Consider the following 22,259-nt stretch of genomic DNA (forward strand, 5'->3'; position numbering starts at 1 on the left):
ATGTCTCTGAGTATTGCACACCTTGTGCTTTTGGGCACTCCAGTGATGTTGCAGCTCTGAAATATGGCCAAACTGGTGGCAAGTGGCATCTTGGCAGCTGCACGCTTGACTTTTCTCAGTTCATGGGCAGTTATTTTACACCTTGGTTTTTCCACACGCTTCTTGCCACCCTGTTGACTATTTTGAATGAAACGCTTGATTGTTCGATGATCACGCATCAGAAGCTTTGCAGTTTTGAGACTGCTGCATCCCTCTGCAAGATATCTCACTATTTTTGACTTTTCTGAGCCTGTCAAGTCCTTCTTTTGACCCATCTTGCCAAAGGAAAGGAAGTTGCCTAATAATTATGCTTAATTGGTAGTAGGCTTTCGAGCCTATACAGCTTGGAGTAGGACAACATGCATGAAGAGGATGATGTGGACAAAATACTCATTTGCCTAATAATTCTGCACTCCCTGTAATAGTTTGGGGGTTTTGGACAGCTCATCAGACAAAAAAACAAAATTTAAAGGCAATGCCTCAGACTTCAGAACATCACGGTCATTTTGTAACTCTTTAAAACCTAATATCTGAGAAAATAATCAGAAGCTGCATTGAAAAGATTTCTGTGTTCAGTTTCCTAAAGAAGAGTTCACACAAGCTACATTATGGACTAAAGATATCACAAGAAGCTATTGATCCACCTTTGTGAACTCAATTGAGCAAACAGACTATGATACTTTTTTTCCCCAAATCCACAGCTTAAAAGGTTGAGTTCAACATTTTGAGAAATTAACTGTGTTACAGCTTACATAGAAAGTGTTTCAGTTGTATTTTTCAGTCCTCCATCTCAATTCTATTTTAATCAGCGCTGCTGTCTACTGGCCACATAGCGGCTTGCACTATAAGCTCATGAATGCGATCTAAAGCGTAGATGGTATTGTTTTCACCTTGTGAGTGTGTGTCATCATGGCAAAATGTGATCCTGAAAACAGCAATAGAACCAGTAAACGCAATAAAAGGAATGTTTAAGTACTGTAAGTGCTATTTTGTCAATATTGCAGTGTCACAGTTGTCTTGTTAGAATCAAATCAAGCCCATTTTAAATATAGCTTTGAGTGTCAACTCCTAGTTGCATAAGTAGCTACAATAATTGTGTGTCAAGCTCCGAGGACTGCCAAAACATGAATGACCAACACACAGCGTCACTTTATATCTGAACATCACCTGTGTAGACACAGATGGAGGACAGGAGCTCCTGCAGCTCTACTAACACACTGCTCATGCAACAGCTCCTGTGTAGACACAGTGTCAAATGGGAAACTCACCCACTCTTATGTGAGATATCACATCTTAGAGGTGCTAGGAGCAAGATTTATAGTACAAGTCTTTAGAGTGAGCTTAGCTAACTGCTTGTAGCTTCACATAGCTTTAAGTTGAGGGGCATTGTGGCCAGTGCGATCCCACCATGAAATGTCCTGTAGTAACACTTAGCAGCCTGCAGTGATTCTGAGTTGAGCTCAGAGAGTTAGCAGAACCTGAATGGCCTTCAAATACTGCTCTGCCAGAATGCCTCCTGTGTAGACACAGATGGAGGACTGAAGCTCCTACAGCTCTGCTAACATGCTGGTCATGCTAAAATTCCTGTGTAGACTCAGTGTGTGAGAAGCTCAAGCTCTATCGTGAATCTAACACAGCTGAAATCTAGTTAGCTTGACAATGAATATAATGGCAAGAGGTAGCTGATCTGGCAAAAACAAATATATTTACACTTTGAGTTTTGAAACAAGTCAAAAAAAAATAACAGACTAATAAGTTAAATAATCTGTGAGTTTTATGTTTTCTGTAGGGCCTCAGTCACACAGGCCCAGAGGCAACCACAGGTCGCTAGGGAAGAATATGACCACGTGGTGGATGATCACTGGAAGAGCGTGGTGAAAACAGCTGCCAAGAAGGTCAAGCACCAAGAAACTCCTTGTGATTGCTTTGGTTAGCAGCAGGTTGTAGTGGTTGGCAACTTGTCTGCAAACACTCACAACTTTCATTTTAAAGGCATATGCTCTATTCCCAGTTTACATCACAACTTTTATACTTTCACTACAGCTTAGCAAGTAGATTGTGAGTGTGTTCAGACATGTTGGCATGTTCCAAATATCATCCCAACTAGGGGTGAATAGGGGAATTTGCTAGTGATCAAAGCATGCAAGGTTTCATTGCAGCACCATATACCTCTTTGTAACCAATATCACCTTACCAACTTACCAACTGGTTGAGGAATACACATTTTTCCTAGCAACTGATGGTTGCCAGTCCATCACTTACTACTCTCTAGGCCCGAGGCCTAGTACTTAAGCCTAACTGACTCAAATAAATGCCAATGCAGATAAAACGCTGTAGAATAGGCAGATGCATCTACGTTGGCGGCATGGTAGACAGTGGTAAAATGAAGTCTTCACTAGTAATTTTCGTCTGACAACTAAACAGTTTCAAACCAAATACATTTTTCGTTGAATACTGTTACGGAACACTGCAGTAGCAAAGCCACTGTTTGCTGAGCAGAATTGGTCACAAGAAAGATGGCTGTTTTTTGTTGCAAAACTGGTTAGGGGTGATCGTGGCTCAAGAGTTGGCAGTTCGTCTTGTAACCAGAAGGTTGCCGGTTCAAGCCCTGGCTCAGACAGTCTCGGTTGTTGTGTCCTTGGGCAAGACACTTCACCTACTGGTGTTGGCCAGAGGGGCCAATGGCGCAATATGGCAACCTCGCTTCTGTCAGTCTGCCCCAGGGCAGCTGTGGCTACAACTGTAGCTGCCTCCACCAGTGTGTGAATGAATAGTGGAATTGTAAAGTGCTTTGGGTGCCTTGAAAAGCGCTATATAAATGCAATCCATTATTATAGGCACGAAAGTGAATTTTTCAAGATAGAATTTTTAGGGCTGATCACTGGTATTGGTAATTTTGACTTCCATCAAAGTCAAATTACCATTATTTTTCAGCTTATTTAACTTTTCTCTCCAAAGAGCAGCTCGAAACGATGAAGACACCACTAAATAAGAGAAAACAAAAACACTGAAGGCAAGAAGACTTCACAAGAGACAAAATAAAACTAACTACCCTTGTCATAGGATTTCATCTGCTATGCTGGAAAAGATGATAACTCCAGCCATCTGCCAGCTTCGCTTGATTGCTTGACAAACAAATGTAGCCGAGGGGGAAAACACTCAGCATGACGGATTCCAGTATGCTTAATGAAATGCTGCTGTTGTGCACCGCCACCGCTGACAAACTGCGGCCTGCGTAAAGGTCACTATAAATCAAGTCCCTCACTCCCAGACTGTTGCGTTTCTGACCCCAATCAAGTACATAAATATGTCCACAAGCATGCACATACAGCATAAAATGACTTTCATTTTGCAAGTTTGCTTTCTGACAGCAATTTATGATGGGATTTTGCTTTTACGTTGTTGAATGTATTTATGATTAGATGTTTTATGACATTATAAATCGGCCTTCCCACTGTAGATTAGGCACAATGAGTAATTTACACTCATCACTGGTGGGATTTACAAGCTGGTGATGGACAATTTACAGATTACACAACGGTTAATTAATCGTAACAATCATAATAATTATTTGATAATTAAATCAGTCATTAATTACAGTTAAAGACAGCCTCACCATACTATAATATCTAACACCTTTTTTCTCCCCAAATCCTGCTTGATATTTTTAAAAGCCTCGGAGTTGGGATAGAAATGCTGACTCACTCACTACATGACACTGGGTAACAGGTGCACAGATACCAGATGTCTGGAAAATCACGGTGCAGGGTGCAGCAGGCATTGCACAGCAATCAATAAAGCAGCATACATGCGGAGGTGGTCAAACAACGCTGTGATTTCAATTCTTCTTCATGTGGTTTGAAACAACCGGGCATGAAAGCAAGTGAAGTGAGCTATTGACATAACACCTACAAGTTATCCTCCGGCAATAAAGTTCGGATTGAAAAGGCATTAACTGTGTAGTGGAGCAGCAAATCATGCGCACTGGCCCCTCAATCAAAATGCACCCATCAGCCTGAAGGCGCACGAGCAGCTGGAATACGCCAAACAGGCAGTTTGAGGTACAAGTAAACAGCTGCTTTCAGTCTGTGCTCTGGGAAAACATAACGGGAAGCAAATTAGGCTGATCTTCAATAACGGGCACAGTTTGTACATTGAGCTTATTGCCATTGTCTGATGGAATAAGCTTATCTTTAAATGTCAGATGTTCTCCAAGAGTCAGGCTTTGCTGGAGCTTTTATAGATATTGATTTGGAAGTTTTTAAAGGGTTTCTTGACAATAATTCAGTAATACATTGCTGAATTGTGTCAATATGATAATAAAGTGATATTGAATTCGAAAAAATATGCATTTACAGTTCAACAAAGTTGAAAATAAAAAAGAAAGAAAAGAAAAAAATCAATTAACTAAAGGAATGTATCTTGCATTTCTACATAGGTTTGGAGTTTTGTATCGATTTAAATATTGATTTTTCAAAAAAAAACAAAACAACTTTATATATCAAAATCTTCCACCTAATCATGACACATTGGAAGGTATTGCATGTCTATTTATTTAAAAATCAGGTACATAAAAGTTGCAACAAAACTTCCTGAAGTCCAGACTGCAACTCTAGTGCAGACATTACAGGCTGTTAGTTTTCAGTTAAACCCAGGTGCCTCCAAAGTGTAGTAGTTCATGCATTTGCCAAAACATAAGAACGATTCCTTGTTTGAGACCAGGAGGAGGCACAAACCCTGCAAGGGCTGCATCAGGAAGGGCATCTGGTGTAAAACTCTGCCAAATCAAACATGCAGTTCCATCTGCTGTGGTGACCCCTCATGAATAAGCGGGCAGCTGAAAGAATCCAGGTTTTCCGGTACAACCCAGAGAGCTGAAAAATGTAATTGTGTAGTAGCTCAGTGGAAAATATGCAATGGGTATTGAGATTTCCTTGTTTTCATGGCACTACCAATCCGTGAATCCTCACTGATCAATCCAGCAGTTTCATTTATTAGCTGGTATTTTTTGAAGTACATGAAGAAGCTCAACACAGTCAAACAGAATTTTGGAGGCGTAAATGCAAAGTATCACAGACCTGAGACATGTATGAGCTGGACTGTTATTAAAAAAAAAACAAAAAAACAAAACAAAAGTTCCCAAAAAAATATTTGTTTATGCCACTATAGTCCAAAGCTGTTTACATGTGCAATAATCTATAGTTGCAATATCCCTATAAATGAAAAACAAAAAACAAAAAAACAAAAACAATGAAATAATTAGCTACTTGGACAAATAGACAGCTAGGCAGAGGGGGGAAGTAACAAAGAACATTACTTAAATACCTTTAAATAAAATTTTCAGGTCTGTATTTTACTATTTAATTATATAACAACTTTTAACTTTTACTTCTTACATTTCCACACAAATATTATTATAATTATTATTATATTTTCCTCATTTTACTCTACATTTTTATAACGGGCCCGTTAGTTTAGCTTGTAGATATTTGGGGGAATTAATTTCACATCATTGCATCACTGCACGCCTTCCGGACATGGACCCAATTTGACCCTAAATGTAGGAAACAGTAACACATAAAAGACAATCCTATTGGTGTATCCATCACCGAGCTAACAACATGGTACTTCAGCATCTTACTAGAAGAGAAACGCACACGGGGGGTTTCATGTTTTTTAAGTTGCAGTTCAATTTAAATGCAACTTTGTATCAGCTCAAATATCACAATTGTTTGTATGCAGTTGTGATCACCAAACATGTGTCAGCTAGCTGAAAGATACAGCTGCTGTGTCTTCCAGGGGGAGAAAAGAATGAGAAATAACTTCACCCAGAAAATGGGAAAGATGTAGGAAAGAGAGGACAGGGGAGGAAGAAGAGAGATTACGATTAAAGATAAGGACTGCTCAGTGACATTTGATAAACTGGAAATATAAGGAATTCATTATTCAGATCTATTCAGTAGTGTTAAAGTGGTTAGTTTGCAACACTGCACTATGTTTGGTGCAGAGAAGCTATAGTCAGTGTTAGGTTTCATCAGGAGCAGACTCTAATTTTAATCTAAGCTGATGATGCTGATTAGATTCACTCACTGACTTCCACCGTTATACCAGCTTTATACCTTGTAGCATTTAGGAAATCAGCCGCGATAGCTCATGTAACATCTGCGTAGATCATGTTGAATTCATCCGGGTAAATCCACTAAGAGCAGTGAATCTTAGAGCGCCAGCAACACGGGTCAGAGCTGAACACAGCCTGCACACAATATCTACTTGCGCCGCTCACAACAGAAATTAATGCGACTCATTTCTTAGCAATTCTCTTCCCCGCGCTGCAGCACTACAGCTGATCGTAGGGTTCCTACATCTCTCAAATCCCATTTTAACCTCATTTTTCTGTTTAGGTGTGGAGGCAAAGTAACCCATCTACACTGTGGGCAACAGCCAACAGAGCTAGTTGGGGGTTTTTTCTGTTTTTTAAATTCCCTTTGTTTTTCTCTGCTTGTGTTCTACAGATGTTCAAGCTGAGCACATTTATTAGAAGTAGAATTTAGGCTGAAATAATATTTGTTTTCCTTTGAATTAATATTGTTTTGCTATTGTATTAAGATAATATGAGGTTCAGTTTCTTTTGCAAAAAATAAATTCAAATTGCTCATGGGAAAGTTACTTTTTACTTTTATACTTTTTACAACATTTTACAGAGGTTTCACCAGTACTTCAACTTTCACCAGAGGAGTTTTTAACAAAAGCATCATTACTTATTCTAAGAGGAATAAAGAGAGATATTATATTTCCGCCACACTGGCTTCTCTTCATTGGCTCCCTGTTAAATTGAGAATCCAATTTTAAAGTCCTTCTCCTCACATACAAGGTCTTGAATAATCAGCTCCCATATCTTATCTTAAAGACCTCATAGTGCCGTATCATCCCAGCAGAGATCTTTGCTCTCAGACTTCAGGCTTACTCGTGGTTCCTAGAGTATTTAAAAGTAGAATTGGAGGCAGAGCCTTCAGCTTTCAGGCCCCTCTTCTGTAGAACTAGCTTCCAGTTTGGATTTGTGAGATAGACACCCTCTTGACTTTTAAGATTAGGCTTAAAACTTTTTGATAAAGCATATTGTTAGTGCTGGATAAGTTGACCTCGAATCCTCCCATAATTATGGGAATAAATAAGTCAAAGTCTAGGCTGCTGGGGGCTAGACAAAAGGGAGTGTTTCTTCTTCACTCACCTTTTTCACTCACTGTGTTTAAACACCACTCTGCATTTAATCATTAGTTATTATTAATCTCTTCCAGATGGATGGCTGCCCCCCTGAGCCTGGTTCAGCTGGAGGTTTCTTCCTGTTAGAGAGTTTATTCCTCTATTCCCAACTGCTTGACCATAGGGGGTCATCTGATTGTTCAGCTTTTCGCTGTATTATTATAGGGTGTTTACCTAACAAGATAAAGCACCTTGAGGAAACTGTTGTAATTTGAATTGAATTGAATTGAACTGAATTAAGTCTGTACATGTGCCACCTCTGCAGCCAGGGCTAGGTTTAGTCACCTTGAACCATGTCTCTCAGCCCAAACTTTGTCCACCAGAGAACAAGAATCTTACTGTACATTATATGTGGCTATAATTCTACAATTTGCATCATAGTTCTGAGTCAACCTCAGTCCTTATATGACTTGCAGAGTTATGTTGACTAAATTCAGGATGATGTACGGCAGCTAAATAAGGGAAATTTACTTTAGCAGGTGCTTTCAAAAGAAAATATTTTAGATATATTAAACCAAACCCCCCAGCAGTAACCTTAAAATACACGTAAAGTCAAGGTGAACTGAAGTGAATCTTTGCATCACGCAGCCACGCTCTTTGAAGTTAATGAGACAACAGAAGCACTCACTGGAGGAGCGCCAATGTTTACTTAAACTGAGAACTCAAAACAGTCTAAGGTATTACCATGACAACAGGGACTCTTTCTGGTTAGTCTTTTGAATGCCTCTCCTCTGCTAGAGAAAAATCTCTCAGTCCATTATTCCTTTTTCTCCCCCCCCCCCCCCAATTTCAGCCGAGGGAAACAAATCATTAGTTGTTCAACAACAGAGCCGTCTGTGCCCTTGAAGGAGGATGTTTGCCATGCCAGAGAACAATTAGACATAAACAGAGTGAAAGCTGGAGAACAAGTGTCTGAGCTGTTTCTGAACAGTGTCACATTTAGGCCAGAAGCTCATACATTTGCTGACATCAAGCATACTGAGCTCCGCACATGCTGTACTGCAAGCGAACGGGTGCGATAATAGCCGATGTATCCCATGGTAACGTCTTCACTGTCATTACCCCTTTAGGCATCTGGATGCAGACTTGATGAGCTACAATTTCCTGTGCAGGCACAACACCTTGGGGGTTCTCGCCACCCATTTAAAGTACTATGTGCTTCGCTTGCACACAGAATCCCAAACGGCCAACAACAACTATCCAACTATTATGCTTTGTGGTCAGAAATCACGCTGTGCAGTTTTCTCCCAGTTACTGAGAAGACTTCCCACTGAGGCACTACAGTTAGTCTCAGTCTCATGAGTATGTGCTTACTGTGCAAGAAGCAATCACTTGGGATAATAAACCTGTCAAGTAAAAGTACATTATCTGCTTTGTTGCCATTAGGACTGTGAGAAATGGGTAAAAAACTTCAGAAAATGCTTCAGAAAAACAGCAATGCATGATGCGATACAGTGTGATGCTCAGTTTATTTCCAGCCTGTCTGTTTATGGTGCTAGAGTAGCTTTGCATGATTCACAGATCAAAATAATCCTTATTTATCTCACACTGCACCTTGTCACAGGCACTCAGTTTGTCCTGTGTTCCCTTTAGGCAAAACTTTCTGAAACAGACTAAATGTTCGAATGACAGGAGGGAGGGGTCTCTGTCCTCCAGACAAAACTGTGTGCCTGAAATGACTGCAAAAAAGAGTTTTGGAGCAGTCTGAATCCTGAGCTTTCCAAGTACTGCACAGGGATTACTTGTACATACACTGACCTCATTATTTTCATGATTCACAGTTTAAAGTAATCATTATTTATCTTACACTGAGCCTTGCTGCAGACCCTCAGTTTGTCCTGTGTCTGAAAAATAAATTATCACTTCTCCCTTTAAACTAACTTGTGCCAAACCTACCACCTCATGTAGAAAAAAAATAGTGGAATCTAAATGTTTAGAGTACTCTGAAGTCTGAGTTTTTGGCTCAAGCTTATTACCAAAGCTCTGTACTTTAATTTAAAAAGTTTTTTGTAGCTGAATAAAAGTACAAAACCAGCATAATACAGGAACTGTGGCAGTAGTTTGCCAGCAGATCCATCCCATTTAAAATGATGGCTTAATTGTGTTTTGTTGTGTGAAGTGAGGGACTCTCCACTTGTGTGTGAAAATGCCTCCGCCATTGTGAAGTGGAGCCAGCAGCAGTGATTAAGTTATTGAAATCTGCCATAAAGTGTCTAGATAGGGCCCAGCATTCAGTGTAACAGTGATCCAAATGTTGTCTATCACTGGCCCATAAAAAAGACAATGCTGTCTCTCGGCCTTCAATCGTCAATGTAGAGTTGGTGCTCACAGTAAAGGCTAGTTAGTAGTTAGGACTCAGGCAAGAAAAAAGAAACTTAGTGTAGCCCTCTCTTACATATGGGTGTGTATGTGTTCTCTGTTTTTAAAGTTAAATTAAGGTCAATTTAAAACCATTGAAATATTAAGCATTTGCTTAAATGTAAATCCGTCCAATAACGACCTGCTTGCAGGTTTCAGATATCACAGGAGATGTTTAAATTCACTTACAAGGGTCATGCTGATGGAAAACCTGAAATATTTTTCCACTTTCAGAAGAATAAATGATCCATGTAGTGGTACTGTAGCATGCTCGAGTTGTAGCTGAAAACAATAGTCTGCCTTTCTGGGATATGCACTTTCCTTTAAATAAGCTAGGTTTAAAAAATAACCCATAGGGAATACCTACTGAATAACAGCCTTCTGCCTTACACTGTGTGAAATTCTGAACTTTAACAAGCTTTTCTTCCAAACAAAAATGTTTACAAGGTTGTCATTATGGGTTGTCTTCTTGCATTTTTCTAGCTCACTGCAGCACTCCTTGTCATTTTAGTGCCACTTGTAGATCAGACAGGCATACAGCCATTGACAGGACTCTTTATTGTGTCATTTAGTGAAAGACTAACTCTAAAACCACTAGTTGTCAGGGGGGTAATATATGAGCCAAGTCTTGCACTCATTCCCAAGTAAAATTCAACTTCTTGTTTTTGCCCCAAAGTTAAGTGTTAATTAGTGGGCTTTAGAGATGCTGATAGGCAGTTTTTCTTTTCTCTTTAGATGTGCAACTACAATTAAAATCACTTTCACTTTACATCTCATTCAGTGCAAGCGCATTTCTGATTTGGAAGTTGACCAAAATCCTCATGATAAACACCCATGTTTACTTTTCATTACGCAGGGATCAAAGAGATAAACACACTCAGCACATCCCCTCACAACTTAAGGCCACGGGCAGAAAAAGACGATCTTCAGCCAAGGAACCATTTGGAAAAGCCTGACTCCACACAGCTGTGACCCACATCTTCCAAAATGGCCTTGAGTGTTTGCAGAGCTCGGCTTATTCAGCTATAAATGAAGAAATCATGGGGAGGAATCTTTTTTTTTTTTCTTTACCTTGGTTGGTTGGATAAGAATTTCAGCAAGCGCTCAAGCAACATCAGCAAAGGATCTTAAGGCATGAAATAATATGATAATGCAGAATGAACTATAATATTCTCAAAATCAAAAATTTAAAGGCTCAAAAGCCTTAAATAGGCAAGATAGTGGCCTTTAATATCCGAAAGAGCCCCCAAAGGACACTTAGTATTCACTCTCCTCATACAATCATATAGCTGCCTTCAGCTCCCTGCACAAGGACAGCCAGAGTCATATATCCTGCACCTCACAGCTTTAGATGCAATAAAATATTAATGGGACCCTCCTTGGGCAAAAGGTTACCTCTGCCCTCAGAAGCATCACGAGGCAAAAGAGACAAAGCCAAAACTCAGCAGTCATTATGAATGGCCCCATAAAAGCAGGACAAAACTTTCAAACTCCTTTAACTATGATTCATGTCCCTCTTGGCTCCATTAGATCGGCTGCACTTGCAAGCAGGGAAGGATACGTGAAATTAAAAAAAGGGCGTGAACTATTAGAAATCACCTCACATGGTTATAACGGGCGCAAAAAAGGTAGACATTAATTATATGCATTTCCAAAACATCCGACGCGCGTCAAAGCGCATAGGCTATGGAAAACGGGAACTAACAGATGGGGGAAAGGAACGAAATCGGCGTCATACACTACGTACGAGTCAAAAAGCCGCCTTACCAGTACGTTGCCCTGCATTTTTGCAGTCTCAATCAGACTCTTTTCCTTCATTTTTCCTCCCGTCGACCTTCCGAGCCTGCTTCTAAAAGGCTGGATATGTGGACTTTTGGACAGCTTCTGTCAGCTCTCCTTCCCCGCCGCTTCCCATCCAGACCCTTACATAGTGAGACAGTTAATAAGTGGGTGGGCTTACAACCTAACGGGAACGAAGGAAAACAACGTGGGCTCTTCGGTGTACTGCTCAATATTTGTATTGACCAAGCTGTCCTTCCTCGCACACACGAACAGCAAACCATACGGTGAAAAATAAATATAAGTTTGAGTGAGATCACTGATTTTTTTCTTTTTTTGATTTTTTTTCTCTTTGGAAGAGGCGCGAGAAGAGAGAGAGGCAACAGAAAATCCAATTTCCTGTGGAACAGGGAAACTGACACCGTGTTGTTTTGTTTCTTTCAGAAGCTGTACAGATTTAATGGGATGGCCAGATGCAGGTGATCGTCGCTGTCAGATATATCCTTCAGAGTAAACTGACACCAGGTCAGCTGTAATCAACTGTACGGTTGACACATATTACGATCGCCGACATGCACTTATTTGCCACGTCTATCTGTCACAAATACATTAAATTCCGCAAAAATTGAAATCCTTAAAGGTCATGGCTGAGGCAAAATGATGCCTGTGAGAATTTATGATGAACTTCCTGTGCTTTTGTCATATGGTGCACATTTTTGCCCCTTTTACTATAGTAACCCTTACCTAAAGCCAGACTTCCTATTGCTTCTTACAGTCACTTGTAATGACCAGAATTACAAGGAGGGGGGAGGTGTGTGTGCGTGTGCGCGCGTGTGTGTGTTGAGCGAGCAGGTCATGGTACTAAAATGTCATACACGTAGTCTGACAATATCATGACTCCTGTTGTATCTGTACATACATGGTTCCCACCCTGAGGGAATAATAAATTTAAAGGGCACTTATCAACAGGATAGGAAAGAAATGGGAGGTAAAAATATAAAATTTTCATAAGCTTTTAAACTTATATGCATTCACGTTATTGGACTGGAAGGAAAAGCTTTTTGTACAGTATACTTGGTATAACATGCATAGAAATCTACATGCGACCCAAGCGTTAAATTATAAAATATGAATACCTTAATTAACTCATTACATTTTAATAACTAATTTGGGTTATTCTGAGAGAAAGGAAACCTGCTTGCCATAATTGCTGTGAGAATTAGTTCTAAGATAGAGGTTCCCTGTTTAATATTGATATATGATAATCATAATAATAATATTTAGGGTTTTTTTTTTGTTTGTTCGTTTTTTGGACTCCACAATTGACTCATTGTGCTGGCAAGTCTGTTAAAAAAATTTCAGAACGCTAGCACAGATCGCCCAGTACCTTTTACATGAATGTATGTACCCATGTTGACAGAATGCAATGGTTTTATTTAATGTTTATTCAAATACATTCTGATTTCAGCCTCTACAGACTGTATTTCCATTGCAGTGGCTTTGGACAGTGGAGATAATTGTGGATCCTTGTGTGATAATTACCTGTTAGTCACTTGCTTAAAAAGGTATTCAAAAATAAAAGACAAACAGTTTTCAGAAAGTTTCAGGAAGCCCAAAAGAAAAAAACAAAAGCTTTAGATCGCTCTAATGCCTCTATTAAAACCATAAAGGTAGCACAATTTGCAACACATGGTGCGTGTAGCTCTGTATTTAAACTCAATAGCCACTTAATTACCACTCAGACTATTGACTTCTTCTCTGCACAGAAGCTTCAATGTCATGTGATGAGAAAACAGGAACATGAAAAAGCTTAAAGAGAAGAGCACATACACCATTCTTTCACTGGCAGTTTAAACAACATTACAATGTCTTCTTGAAATGGAGCAAAGCCATTTGTTTCGTATTGATTTCTTTTACTGGAATCAGCAAATATCACGCAAGAGATTAAAATGTGAATGAAGAGAAGGAGATGAAGAGGGCTGGTGTGACAGGAAGAATACTAGAGCCAGGGTGAGATGTGGCAGACCCAGCAGCCGAAAAAAAAAGAAGAAGCAGATGACCAAGAGAAAAAGAAACTGAATAACGTAGCTCATGGATTACTCTGAACACCATTTGTCAGTTACATACAATATATAAACCATTTCAGTTATGTGTATTGTCAGCTTTCAAGATGGAGGCAGCTTTAGTTCTCCAGCTCATGATCTTAATAAATCAATATCAGCCTGAAATCCTCTGAATCTTGACTCAGAGTGTTTACTATACTGAATTAAATACTGTATACTGATGATCCACCGGGAAGCTGTGAGTTCTAAAGCAGCAGTTCACCAAGAGCAGGTTCCCTCAACTGGGAAGTGCAAACAGCATGTCTCACGTAAATCTCATTTAAAAGTGCCTGGTATTAATTACTGTGGATAAGGCTGTCAAAACAACCTAATGGGGGCTTTGGGCTCCCTCGCCAGCAGCTGGACTGCTGACAGAGGGAGAATGCAGAGATAGGTTGTAGGCTGTGCTGCTTCATTACTGTGTCTGCATTTTTTACTGATTTCCTTCATAACAGCTCCATGGAGTTCTGTCAAATGCATGCTTAAAGGATAACCTTCATAACTTACAATTTATAACTCCTGGCACCAAGCGCGTATAAATTGGTGCTTTATGGCTTGTTGATAGGTTCACATTTAATCAGGGAGTATGTATCAAACATGACACGTGAACCCCCCCCCCCCCCCCAAAAAAAAAAAGCTGGCTGCAGCACACATGCAAGATTGAATTCACCATGTTGTTTATTTCTGTGCTAAACATAGCGGGCCAAGCCAGAGTACATCACATACAGGTGTGTCGGCCAAGGACATCTGTAACAACAATGTTGGCTGTGCAGAAGCAGACAGCAGCTGCCTGATGTTAAGACTATCAGAGAAAATGGCTGGCCAGGGATGGCTAAGTGCTACTACTATACTGTAAAGCTTGACAAAAAAAGGCAGTTGAATGCCACGAACCAGACAGCTGCCAAAGCTAGCGAGCTGTATGGAAACTCTGCTGGTGAGAGAAAATCTGCTGGAGTGTTGATTGCTGCTTTCTGACTCCAGTGTAGAGAGAGACAAACAAACACTCCAAATAATACATTTTGTTTGTGTGTCATCACAATTTTATGTAACATTATGCAGATTGCGAGCTTTCCACATTGCAGTATTACCTGTTGCCATATTTCTGCATAATTATAATTTGATAAAAATAATTCAATAGCTAAGTGCAAATACCAGCTTTGAACTTTAGAAGAAAACGAACAAAACCAAAAAACAAAACATGGAGTTAATTCTGTGCTGAGTTTATTTTCTGGTGAATGGCACTGTAGTAGCATGTCAATTATGTAAGTGTGCCCTAATTTCCAGGGAACTGTGTCTGTGCAATGAACGCATTCTATAGAAGTGTGTTCCTAGTACTAGCTGATAACCAACATCTTATCCAAATACGGTTATGCCAGGCAACCGCAAGCCAAGAGGGTGAAAGCCAGAAATGTGGCTACTACTACTATCATTTATAACTTTACACTAGTTTGCACAGCAGCTACAGGATCGGTCTTTGATCGATAAACAACAGTAATCCCTTAAAACTCTGGTCCAATAGTTAGAAAATACTTCTGTAGCAAAGAGGGCTTTTGTTTATGCCTTTGTGCCCAACCATAGAAGGATTACATCCAGTACAAGGTTTCAGAGGCCAAAAATGGAAGCACAGTTCCTCGAAAGATTCTTGGTTTCCTGCAGTGAAACAACAAACAGGTATTTATATACACAAATTTGCACACACTTAATATTTTCTGTATTCATTTTGCACAAAGAGGACTCTGCATGGCGTTCTTGGCTACATCTGGAAAAGTCCCAAACGTTTAAGACTAGACAAGACATTCTTCTTAATAACCTCTGCATTATATCATGCAGGAACTACAGTGTAACTCCACATGTCTTTGTCAGTATTTATAGCTCTGTTTTTGGGACTGGGTGCATTCCAAGTCAAGCCTCCGAGAAGAGCCAGAAAACCCTTTTAGACAAAAAAATGATTAGAATGTGCTCAAATCCTGGATTGATTGGCCTGGATCCCCAGTGGAGTGAGTCCAGAAAACAAAGCTTCATTCTGATGATGGCAGTCATCCAGCACAATAAACTTAACCGAGATCTTCACAGGACAAATCGATGGTTTCATTATCAACTTAATTACTTGATACCATGGTATCTTCTAAACTGTTGTCACTGTGGTTTTTTGCTGTTGTAATGGCAGCCTGAGAGATACTGAACTTGCCTCAAAGAAGACTAGAATTAGCAATACCAGCCTCAAACTAAATTAAGTCTACGTAAATCGTAAACGAGATGACCACTGAAACCTTTACTGAAACAATAAGCTTGTCTTCAACTGATGTTTATCATTATGTGAAACTCAAAGGGGGTAGGGTGGAGAGGTTCTGGGTAAAGGTAGGTTTGCTTTCAAATGTGGCTCATTTTAGCTACAGGTTAAGAGTGAAAAGTGAACTAGAGATAGCTGCATTTGAAGGCCATTACTGAGCAGCAGGAAGCAACTATCCCAGTCCACACACTATCAAGTGATTTGCATCTCAAACACCTTTCTCTCTAAAAAAAAAAAAAAAAGAGAGAAAGAAAAATGCCTCACCTCTCCGCTGGTGGGGAGCTTCATAATCTAGATAAGAGCTTTGTGATGACCTTCCCTGCCCCGGACTGTCAAGGCAACAGATCGTTACCATCGCTAATGAACTCAAAGGCCAGAAAAATGGTGCATAAATACACAGCAAGAAATATGGTGCAATAATGTGGTGTTAGGCTTGAAAAAGGTAACATAAAGGTTTTAATATTTCTGTAGTTCAAATACTACTAACGTAATATACAGATGCCCAAAGTCACTTCTACCAGTTAACAACAGAAAATGTAAAAGTTCTGATGATTATCTTCCAACTTAAGGAGACTTGTGCCTCCCTCCACAACATGATGGAGCCAGTAAGCACATCTGAATATTAATGAAACAGTTGCCTTGAACAGCAGGCGTTTGTCAGGAACTTGGATCAGATTCATCACTTTAACCTGCTCAGGGATGGATGAGGAGTTCCCGCAGCACAGCAGCTGGCTTCGGATTCACTACCCACACTTGAACAGTTCAACAGGATGGAGCGTTGGGTAAAAGTACAAGAAAGGAAAAAAAAATCAATGTCAGCATGTATTATTTTTTAAATAATATTGCATAATTTCTCCATGTTTTCTCCTCTCTGATTTATATAACTCATCAGGTTCTCAACACGAAGGTGCATTTGTATTTTTACAGGCATCAGTGTGGACATTACCTAACCTTGATTGTAATTTTAATAAAAACCAGTAGGTTTGACCGAATACCCAGAGTTATTTCAGAAATGAATTGGAGCAAAAAGCAGCAATTAAGTAACAATCATCGTTAGTACCTTCTTAATTACTGCTGCTGCTGTTAAACCATTCAAATGTTCCACTATGATGTTGAATAAGTTCACAGGAAAGAGAGTGGAGTTTGCATTTTCTCCCAGTGACTGTGTGGGTTCTTACCAGCTACTCAGGCTTTCTCCTTTAGTCCAGCAAAACTCCCAGATTTATAGGACTTGACAGCAAGATCTTGATGAACCTGCTTATTAGATTAACTTGTGATTTTAAATTGTGTGTGAACACAAATTATAGGCTGGTCATCTGTCCAGGATGTACCCTGATTTCAGGCCTATAACCTCCAACACTACTTATCCTGAATTGGATCAGATGAAGAATTTGATGACTAGATCTTATTTGTTTTGTGATTTTGGTGGGTAAAATGTTAAGAAGCCATCTAGTTAGCTAATTAGCCTAGCGTTAGAATGTGTTTTGTGCACATTTCAGTATTTAACTTGTGACAAAAACAATAATTTCAAAGTCTATATTAATACTTTTATGATTTGCCCAATTTACTGTCTGTTAGAGAATAGGCCTGTTTGTATTATCATGTGGCCCTGGGCTGGTTAGAAGCTCCTCCAATTTGTCTTTGCTAATGTTTTGCTCTCAAGTGGAGGTGGGCAGGTCCTACCCTAGGTTCTGCCTGCTGGTATCCCGTTCTGCCTGCTGGTATCATGGGTGATCGTGGCTCAAGAGTTGGCAGTTCGTCTTGTAATCGGAAGGTTGCCGGTTCAAGCCCCGGCTCTGACCGTCTTGGTCGTTGTGTCCTTGGGCAAGACACTTCACCCGTTGCCTACCCGTTGGTGGTCAGAGGGCCCGGTGGTGCCAGTATCCGGCAGCCTTGCCTATGTCAGTGCGCCCCAGGGTAGCTGTGGCTACAATGTAGCTAACCATCACCAGTGTGTGAATGGGTGGATGACTGAATGTAGTGTAAAGCGCTTTGGGGTCCATAGGGACTAAGTAAAGCGCTATAAAATACAGGCCATTTACCGTCCTTTAATAGCCAAATTATCTTCTAGGAAGAAGTTCTATGGAATAAGTCGTTTAGCCAATGTGGGAGAATTTCTGAGAGACAGAGAAACAAGGACGTAGCCAATGGCCAAATCCTAAGTAAGGTGATGAGTGGAAGGTTGAACTTGTCCTTAAACTAGTAGGTCACTGATGGTCTGATGAGAAACAGTGCTGAAGGGCTCATTTCCCTTGGGTAAGACTCACCTATTTTCTCAAAGCTGGTGCGCATTCTCTGGAAATGAATGCGCACCAGTGAGACTCACCTGTCTGTCTACCCTCCTCAATCTCCTGCTACCTGAGGAACTCCAGCCAGTTGCTCCTTCTGTGGCCTTTTTTTTCTGGATGATCCAAATATGAAACCAATTTGATCTGAATATGAACGTTTCCTCTCCTCAGACCACTCAGACTAGCACTTTTTTGTTTTTTTCGTAGAATTGGCCTCCTGTGTTGTGCCCCCAAGACCCCTGTTTGCAAGGCCCTGTATTAACAAAAATTACACGTCAATAAATCGTTCAAACTGTATATTATTACTGTATATTATTTGGCTATGATACTCTGGTTTTGCCCCAGTTTGTGCCAGCAAATAACCTGAATCTCCGTACACTAATATAGTCAGTTTATTTAATGCTTTTGGCCTCAACAATTCTATAATCATTGGTAGTGAAAGTTAGCAAATGTTAGTAAATATGGCTATCTTCTGTCATGCCCACCTGCAGTTGCTAAAGTATGACTGGATAATCACACTTTAGAAAGAAGATTGAGCAAATTATTGCTTTTTATGGTTCATCCGCTTCTCCAAGGTAGACTCCGTGAGTTGACTGGAAAATAACACACCTGTCACTTCCCACACAAAATGAAAACATATTCTCCTTTTTTATAAGATCCTCGGCAGCTCCATCAGTATTTACACGTTGGTCCTTTTTAACTGTCATCAGACTGCTAAATGATTAGAACTGGTTACTCTGCAATGCTAGCAACCATTAAGGCTGGCCTGTGTGGTTCATTTATCTATCAGACAGATACAGCCCACTGAATTTTACAGCGTATTTCCCCCCTTTCTTTGATTAATTTCATAAAGTATACCTTCAGATGTAGTGCTAATAGCTGCCCTGCATGTTTCAAATAAGCGAATCTAGCACACATCTAAGTGCAAAATATATTTGATCTCTACAGCACAGAGATAAAAGTACACAAATGCACCAGTGCATTTTGTAGTTACCGTTACCTAGAGGTTGGGTGCAGATAATTGCTCCTGTAGGTTTAACAATCATTTTGGGTCATAAGGCCCCAAAATCAGCAGTCCAGTCAAGTTTATTTTTAAGGAAAGGCACATTTAAAGTACAAGTGCAATTCAAAGTACACAGCAAATTCAAAAGTGTTAAATGTTTTGGCGTTAATAGTCTTCTTGCAAAAGTAGAGTTAATTTTACTCTAAGCAGAGTCACATTCTTTTAATGTAACTCTGAGGTGTAAAATGATAGTTCGAGTGTTAAAAATTAGTGTTTCTCTGTCAAATCTGGAGGTGTTACAATGGAAACATTAACTCTTGACCTCTTAACTCTGAACTCCTACAGGGGCTATGACACCAATAGAGTAAATTCACAGACTCCGCCCCCAGCACGGCTCCAATCGAAGCTGAAGTGAAGCCGTTTCAGAACATTTTGCACTACATATTTGAGTTGTTTGCCATGCTTGGTAAGTCATTTTTTCAAAGATTGTTTCAATTATTATTATGAGCTTTTACTTCTGTGGCTCTTTGGAGTTGAGACAAAGCTGTGTGAAAGGCATTAGCCATGTTGCTCGGTGATAGCATAATATTCTGTTTTAGCTAGCTGAAAGGTATTGTTTGCGGGCAAATACCACAGCCTTGAAAAAAGCTTGCATGTGCATTTTCAGTCAAACTTTTGGTCAAATACACCTAAAACAATGTCTAGAACAGTGGTTCTTAACCTGGGTTCAATCGAACCCTAGGGGTTCGATGAGTTGGTCTCAGGGGTTCGGCAGAGCCTCCGCCATGACATGCACAGCTCATTTTGTGCACCAGTAAAAAACATATCTATGTCTTGAATTTGAAAAAAAGAAAAATATTTTTTCACTAAAGAGGGGTTCAGTGAATGCACATATGAAACTGGTGGGGTTCGGTACCTCCAACAAGGTTAAGAACCACTGGTCTAGAATGTGAAATGTTGGTATAATGGTGCTACTTGAAGCCTGAAAATGATCGCCCATAAAAAAAACAAAAACGAGCAAACAGCAGTAGCTGAGGTCCTGACTGGATTCTACGTTAGCATAGATCCCTCCAGAGTTTTGTGCACACGGTTTAGGTAAAAAAAAAAAAAAAAAGGTTGAGGTTTTACATTTAGTTCAGTATTACCTGTTGTCTGTGTCCTTGTCTTTTGGGAAAATACTTTACACAAGTAATGGCTCAAAGAGGATTCCTTTTTTTTTTTTTACTGTGCTGCAATTGTTTGCTGGATTATTTATGCCATTAATTAATGTCAACTAATTTTTATTCAATCTTCGCACAGGATATGCTTGTGAAGATGGAATATGGGGGAGAGCAGAAGTGCGTTGAAGTTCCACAAAGGGATGAAGGACATGCATATTGTATTGAAGAAATAAGTGATGAGAATGCTGTTATTTGCATTTACCATGTCAGACCTTTTGATAAATACAATTCTAATGAAAGTGAGAACATGTATACTGTTACATCTTTCAGAAAATGTTTTGAAATTGTGGTGCACAGTTCAGAATAAATGTTTTTCAAAAACCATTGCATCTTTTTAGTAAATGTTTATTTCCAAAAGAAATTTCTAGAAGTTCAGAACAGTAAAATTCCCGCTTTTTAGAATGAATTAGAAGATAACTCTTACGTAGTTAAACTAAAATACTCTTTGAGAGTTAATATATAAACTCTTAACACCAAGTGTTAAATTATCAACTCCAGACAGATTTGGTGTTTAACACTAAATCAGAGTTAGCGTACCAACTCTCCAAAAAGAGTTAAATTAACACTCTCTGGTGTGGACCCATATAGACACTTTAATAGTGTTGAAATCAAATCCGACAGTGTTAATTTGGACATGCTGGATTTGCTGTGTACTTTCTATATAACATGAAATGCATAAAAATTAGTATCAATCAAAAAGAGATACAAAAAGCCTCGATTTAAGCCTGAAATTTGCTAAACGAGCTGGATTTAAAAAAGGTATGGATTGGCCTGAAGTCAGGTCTATATATGAGGGCTTTCAAGTTTTATCACAGCAAATAGGGTTTCTCTGTAGACCTGGGTATGATGCATAGGGGCTGATAATTGGACAGCAGTGTGTTGGCAGGTTTGACTGTAGAGGGATAAACCATTGGTTCTTTTATGCAGCCATACACCATCTTGAGCCATCAGACACAGTGATTTATCAAAAGAGCTTATTCACTTTAACAAAGCGCCGCTCTCTGCCATCATACAGCTGCACTAAAATCTTGTAGTTTCTTCACTTTATCATTGAATAATGAAACTTTCTTTCTTTGTAATTTTTGCTGCTTTGAAATGAACTGCATTCATACATTACCCCTGGAAATGGCCGTCTTTCATTCCCAGTCAAGGCCCATGGATGCCAGATATTTTCTGTGAGCGCCCATTTGGGAAGATTAACTACAGGAATATGCTTTAATGTCTGATAACAGGAGAGTCATATCACATACCCAAGGTGGTTTCTGGGGCAACAGCGTGGCCATCAATCAGCAGGATGTAATCTTACTGGAAATCGTTGTCAGCATGCAAATTAGTGTCACATTTCACACACAGCCTGTGTGTACATGCCAGAAAAACTAGAAAACATCTGGTAAATAACAGTGGAAAGCTGCATCTAAGTGCAATGTGCGTTTGTGTGTGTGCGTGTGTGCTTTCCACGAAGACAATGCATCACACGGGAACTTTTATTAAGCAGAAAGTGAAAGCACATTACAGAGAAAGAGAATACATCACCAGACAAATACAACAGTTGCATCAACATGGTCTGTCAGCACACAGTGGTGTATAATAATAAAAGTCTAAAAGTTCTTATCGAATGGAAACCACAGTATTTATTCCCATTTTAAAATTCACCTCATAATGTGAAAATTATAGATGATTTGGATGTGGGTTGCCTTTTTTTCCTATTTGTGCTGCAGTGCATCAAAAGAAGCTGAATGCAACCATCCCTGAAATAAGCCAATATGTTCCCTTTTGACAAGTGTTGATCACTTTTACCTGCAGTTTGCAGGCATTTATGCAGCAAACTTCTATGTCAGTATGAGTGGATCCAAGGCCTGCTATTTTTAAACCTAATGGGATGCATCTACTCTGCAGACATTAGGAACTGTGCTAGACCAA

At 39.7% G+C, this 22,259-nt stretch overlaps 1 protein-coding gene across 2 annotated transcripts in view; it reads right to left on the reverse strand.

Moving 5' to 3' along the window:
• Positions 1-22,259, reverse strand: part of LOC146701676 (A-type potassium channel modulatory protein DPP6-like) — a 262,406-nt gene that overhangs the window by 215,917 nt on the left and 24,230 nt on the right. Inside the window, exon 1 of one of the 2 annotated variants that reach the window (XM_085467968.1) lies at positions 11,425-11,689. The exons of the other annotated variant lie outside the window; for it this stretch is intronic. Coding sequence (XP_085324094.1) covers positions 11,425-11,475 — 51 coding nt within the window. The 5' untranslated portion in view covers positions 11,476-11,689. Of the gene's footprint in view, positions 1-11,424; positions 11,690-22,259 lie in introns of those variants that run through there. 2 annotated transcript variants of the gene reach the window in all.

The sequence above is a fragment of the Copadichromis virginalis genome, linkage group LG9, assembly GCF_057382275.1.
Source record: "Copadichromis virginalis isolate Kocher_CV1m ecotype Utaka linkage group LG9, C_Virginalis_male_GT1.1, whole genome shotgun sequence".
Classification (NCBI taxonomy): Eukaryota; Metazoa; Chordata; class Actinopteri; order Cichliformes; family Cichlidae; genus Copadichromis; species Copadichromis virginalis.